The sequence below is a fragment of the Myodes glareolus genome, chromosome 17 (assembly GCF_982192425.1).
Source record: "Myodes glareolus chromosome 17, mMyoGla1.1, whole genome shotgun sequence".
In the NCBI taxonomy this organism is placed as follows: Eukaryota; Metazoa; Chordata; class Mammalia; order Rodentia; family Cricetidae; genus Myodes; species Myodes glareolus.
Genome location: NC_142042.1, coordinates 34,459,718 through 34,465,717, shown reverse-complemented (window position 1 = coordinate 34,465,717; position 6,000 = coordinate 34,459,718). Strand labels below are relative to the sequence as shown.

The window sequence follows — 6,000 nt, the reverse complement described above, 5'->3', positions numbered from 1 at the left end:
CGTTATGGGCATCCTCCTCTCTTGTTCCACACCTAACCAGGCTGCCTTGGGCCTTCCTTCCTCTGTTGTAGTGCTGGAAGACGTCATCAAATTGTCTGTACACGAGCCAGATTGCTCCTGCAACCGTGCAATCGCTGACAGGCGTCCCTTCCAGCAAGGGACGCGCAGGGCGGCTATTCAGAGCCACCTGTTGAACACAGAGCGCGCCCTCTTCGCTCGGGTCCCTCCCACGGGCTCGGGCGGAACGAAACCGGAGGATCTTTGACAAGTTGGTGGAGGCGGGGCCTGGCGAAGGAAAAGCCGAGCGGAAAAGACCCGGAAAGAGGCGGGAGGCCGCAGCGGGAGGCGCGGCCCCGCCCCCGCCGGTGCGCGCCGCGGGAGCGAGCGGGTCCAGCGCGCGCGCAGCCGGGCTCCTGACGTGGCACTCACAGTCCAGAGCGACTCGGTGGCGGCGGCGCGGGGCGCGGAGCGTGCAGAGCAGGTACCGGGGATGCGGGGCACAGGACGCGGGGAGGAGGATGGGGAGGTTAGGGAGTCGCAGGTTTGGCGGGCTCGGGGTGCAGCTGGGGTGCGGAGCGGCCACACGCCACTGCATCGCGACTCCCCATCAACTTGGCTCCCCGGTTCCCCCAGGAAATATTCCGAGGGAAAATGGCAACTCCAGCGTTCGGCTTCGGGACATCATTAGAGCGGAACGCGAACTTGTCCCGGGTGACAGTGGACAGGGAAGGGTGTGTTTGTGGAATCCGAGCACTCTACGTTTGGATCCGAGGCCGGTCGGTGCCAAGTGGCTTTCTGCCATGTCGCCCGCTTGCAGCTGAGTCAGGTTTCAGCAACTTGGTGATCTGGGTGAGGAAGTTTGACGTGGCACAGCAGGGTGAGGAAGCGAATTCCTCCCAGGACCAGGGAAGAGGGATGGGCAGCTTCTCGTTCTTTGCTTGAGCATCGCTGCCCCGCTTCCCTCCCGCAGCTGTTGCGTGGGTGTGCCGGTGCGGTCTTCGGAAGGGGCTGGGCTGGATGGGGCCAAGCAGGCTGCCACGTCTCTCTAGGCGCAGTGGGAGGAGGGAAAGTGTTGTCAGGAACACAGTGGACTGGAGACCTTTGTCTGCCTTTCTGTCCTCCGTTAAGAAGACAGTGACCTCATGATACTTTTTCTTGGTGGCCACTCAGAAGCTTAAGTTTTAATGTGAAAGCAAAGCTGAAGCGTGAATTCTGGCCTTCACGTTTTAGCTTGGCAAGGCATTTCCAGAATAAAGACAGAACCCATGTCTTAGAAGGCGTTGCTAATCTTTACCTCAAAAAGAAGCAATAAGAAATGACAGGAGACACACGCAAATGCCTGGTGGAGAAACTGGAAAGAAACTAGAGAACCAATGCTTCACAAGTAATATGGCTTTTGGACACTTCACTTTCTAAAACAGAAACTGGGGCCCAGAGAGCCTCTTCAGTTTGCCCTGGGTCACAAAGCTATACATTGCCAGATAGGAGATGAAAACCCATCCCTCCCCCCAGAATTTTGAGCACCCCATGTCTTGTTGCAAATGTTTTTTGAAAGCCAGGAGGTGGTGGCACATACCTTTAATCCCAGCACTAGGGAGGCAGAGGCAGGTGGCGCTCCATAAGTTTGAGGTCAGCCTGGTCTACAGAGCTAGTTCCAAGACAGCCAGGGCTACACAGAGAAACGCTGTCTGGAGGGGAAAAAAGTTAAACAAACAAACAAACAAGCAAACAAATGTCTTTTGAAAGCCTCCCTAGGAGGTATGTTTTCTTAAAACCTGGAAACATAAATGTGTACCACTACTTGGTATTTGGGTTCTGAATAGACTCAATGGGACTGTTACATTTGTTGATTGAATATAGGTGCTTGAATCTGAGGTGTGACATCATGTAAGTCAGAATCCTACCTAGCATCTTTGGTCACGATGGTTGGAGCTGCCACTGGCTTGTCAAATTATGAGTCACAGAGGCGGGTATCACTTCTATCTCAGCTTATAGTCGATGGACTCTGCCTTTTCCTTAACTGCAGATTAAGCTGGCTAATTAGACGGGCACCAGAAAGATCCAAGTCATGAAACATCTGGCTGCAGACGGCTTGTAGTCATTCTGGCCAGTCACTTGAACGGCATGGCGTCGTCTCAAGATGTGACCATGGAAACCAAGACACAGAATTGTAGGAATACTAATGAGAGACTGTAGGAAGCAATTCAGGCTTCCCAGGGAAAGAATGGTTTGCAATTACTCTTCGGATCTGTGCCTGAGAATTTTCCTGGGACCGCTGAAATGATGCTACTGAATTCCAAAGAGATGTCATAAGCTGTGTCCTGAGGATAATAACATGATATGTAATGCTGTATACAATGAAGATATTTCCCGGATGGACACTTTTACTGTTTTCAGGCCATCCTGAATGTTTCTTGATAGTGTTTATATTTTTAATAGCATTAAGTATCTAAAATTCTCTTGTCAACTTCTTGTTTTTACCCTTGCAGGGTTCTTCTGCGGTAGCTCTCCTTTGGAATGATATTTTCATAATGAGCCGACAAGGTTATGTGGCGACACCCCCGTATTCTCAGTCCCAGCCTGGAATGGGCCTTTCTCCCCCTCATTATGGACACTATGGGGATCCGTCCCATGTAACTTCTCCACCAGGTAAATTGTTCTTTCCACTTGTATGTGATTACTCATTCCCTGGACTCGGAGGCATGAGATATTCCTAGTTGGTAGTCATTAACGAGATGGGACCAAGCAGGCTGCAGTCATTGACTAAAGCTGTGGTTTGACATGACAGCATCGTTTCAAGAGGCTCTTACAGCAAGATACACGAAGTTCACGCTTATCTCTTAGATCTACTCCTTCAGCCTTGAAGTCTTTCCATGCCTAACCAGTGTTTGCCACCCTTCTGTTTACTTAGGCATGGCATACTCACATTCACAGCAATTGGGTCTCTTTCCTTGAAGCCTGCCTTTTGCTGGTATTCCACATCACATCCGAGCATCACTCGGCACCCAAACTTTCATTATTACAAAACCGAAATACACTAGCTGTGGTGGCGCATGCCTGTACGGTTAGCACTCGAGATTGAGCCAGGAGGGTGAGGCGTTCAGGACCAGCCTTGGCTAGACAGTAAGTTCAAGGCCAGTCTGGGCTATATGGGACCCTGTCTCCAGGAAACAAACAAAAACTACAAAATCAAAACAGAGGCTTTTGTTTATTTTACCTGTTCCAATCTAGTCAATCTCCCAGGAGTTTATTTTTTGATTTTTTTTTTTAAATTCATCATACATGTTTGAGAGTTTGCAGCATATTTGTGTGTGTACCGCCTAACTGTCTCCCACACTTGTTCTGAGCACTTGGGAACATTGTTCCTACCTATTTCCTCCTCCCCTTCTGTTAGTGGTTTTTGCCCAATCCATCCATCTCTCACCCAGGTGACAAACAGCCTCTTAACCCTTAGGCGTCTACCCGCCATTGCCTTTTCTCCAGACCTTCCACTCTCGAACTGGATGGATTTTGTATGCCACACTTGGCTCGAAACCTTGTATGCCTTCCCATTGCGTCTCTTATACGTCAAGTTCCTTAGGCCTTTGTTATTTTTCCAGTTTCTTCTTTTCAGTTCCCCGGCTCTGTCCCCTCATCCGTTACTCTGCAGACACCAACCTGTCGCTGGAGTGCTGGTTTATCTACCCTAGGCGCCTGGCTAGCACCCGGCTCTCCCAGGAAGATGGTCGTCCCTCCTCCATGTTGCCTTCACAACTGACCACCTCATCCTCCTGCAGATGCTTCCCCAGCTCGCTTAGACATCCCTCCCCCTGCTTTATTCCCTGACACCACGCCGGACATTAAACCATTTCCCAAACTGTTGTACTAGGTAGAGAGGGCCGCGTGATAGAGCACTTGCCTAGTGTGTACAAGGCTCTGGGTTTCCTTCCGCAGCACCAACTCACAGATATTTACACACACATTGTATGTGATCTCTTCGCCAGGTTTCCGACAGACAACCTAACTGTGGCTTTTTGGAGTATCTGTTCCATCAGAGGGGCCAGTGCCAAGTTTGGCTTTGTGTTCTGCACAGATTACATCTCTCTCGGCACCCATCGATTGTGTTTTTGTAATTTCTGTGCTATTTGGTAACAAATCTAACAGATTTTTTGAGTGAGCAAAGTACTCATCACAAAACAACAAATACAGTGATCTCAGGCTTAGTCCTTATATTACGTACTTATCTCGAGGACAGTACGTACAGTCACAGTTTGGGGGAGAGCGTTGGAAAGGAAGAGGAGGGTGGCAGGGAAGCACACAGCAGCAACAGGAGGAAAGTACCAAGCTCTGAGATGGGGGTCAGGGCCAAAGCATCTTCTCAGAGCAGTGACCTGAAAGATCAGTGAGACGTGTCAGTAGGAAGGAAGGTGGCTTGCTGGTGTAAACTAGACACTCAGCATGTGACTCAGGAAGGGTCCGCACAGTGCGAAGTAACGGGGTCACATCAAAGGTGCCACTGGAGTGATTTAAACTGGAAAGGGTCACACTCCAGTATGCAGTGAGAAGGAACTGCCCTGGGTATTAGGAGGTGTGGAGGAGAAACTAGGAGTGGGTATACTATGTTGGGGGCAGGGTTTCTAAATCTTAGCATTCTTAACATCTGGCATAAACTGATTCACATTCTCTGTCTCTCTTCCCCTCCCCCCCCCTCGCATGTGTGCGTGCACCTGTGTGTGTGTGTGTGTGTGTGTGTGTGTGTGTGTGTGAGAAAGGGATGTCCTGTGCACTTAGCAGCATCCATGGTCTATGGTCCATGTCCACCAGACACCAGTGGTACCTCCCTCTTCTTCAGGGAGTTTTACCAAAACTTTTGTCAAAATGTGCTGGCATTTCCAAGAGTCCTTTGAGTGGAAGAAAAAAATCTTCTGTGACTGGAAGCAGAGAGATCCGACATGTTACTGTTGTAGTAGTGGGGTTTGGGTTGGGCCTGGGGTAGTGAGAAGTGGCTACTACATGATTTTGTATAGGTAACCACTACCTCTTATATAGGTAACCACTACCTCTTATATAGGTAACCACTACCTCTTATACAGGTAACCAGAGCTTTGGGAGCACTGGCCATTAGGACCTTTTTTTTTTGTTTTGTTTTAGATAAAGATTTTTTTCTTCCCTCAAATGTGCTTTGATTTTTGTTTCCCTCTGCTAGAAATAGGGTCTGATTTAAGGTCTGCTTTTCCATGATGCTGTTTTGATCCGAGTCCCTTTGCTGATAACAGAATCTCTTGTAGTGGAAAGGAATTTGTTAAGGGCTGTCAGGAAACAAACAGAGAAAGGCCCAAGCCCTAGACTTAGGATCTTTATCTGGTCTACAGAGATGCACAGCCCACACAGGACAATTCTATCAAAAATCACTTCCTTCGAGGCCAGAAGGACAGCCCCTGTGACAGTGCTAGCCCAAGCTTCTCAAAGGTGTGTTGCTTTGCATATAAAAAAAAGAAAAAGAAGAAAGAAAGAAACTGTAGAGGATCCTGGGAAATAGAGTTCGTGTTTCTAGCCGAGGACCGTATGTGAAGGCAAGCGTGGAGGGCACTGATGCTCTACCTGCCGCCATGTTAGAGATGGCTGTGGGTTTTGACACTTTCTTCTGGCATGAGCGGTTCTTTCCCCTGCTGTGGTATTCATTTCCTCTTAAAGTTCCCCTCCTGCTCTAGAGAACCCGATCCTCTTTGTGTCTGGTCACTTTTGAAAATGTCAACTGTGTGGCCCATCAAAGACTCTTCCTCTGCAGGTCACCACGATACTGATTTCCCTTTGCCCTGGGGGCAGAGTCCAGATGACACACCAGACTTTGTAGCCTGGTTCCAACCAATCTGTATGGTGATTTCTGTACTTGCCACCTTACCCCCGCTCCATGTCCACCCAACCCTTCGCCAGTCCCTGATGAGGCCATGCTCTCTCAGGCCACGGGTCAGGCTCCACTTCTGGCTAGAATCCCGTATCCTGACTGCTGTTTTAAGAAGC

The 6,000-nt window shown here is 49.4% G+C and overlaps 1 protein-coding gene across 1 annotated transcript in view; it reads left to right on the top strand.

Moving 5' to 3' along the window:
• Nucleotides 1–367: 367 nt before the first annotated feature.
• Nucleotides 368–6,000, top strand: part of Sec24d (SEC24 homolog D, COPII component) — an 86,984-nt gene continuing 81,351 nt past the window's right edge. Inside the window, exons 1-2 of the mRNA XM_085677755.2 lie at nt 368–481; nt 2,490–2,649. Coding sequence (XP_085533881.2) covers nt 2,532–2,649 — 118 coding nt within the window. The 5' untranslated portion in view covers nt 368–481; nt 2,490–2,531. The remainder of the gene's footprint in view (nt 482–2,489; nt 2,650–6,000) is intronic.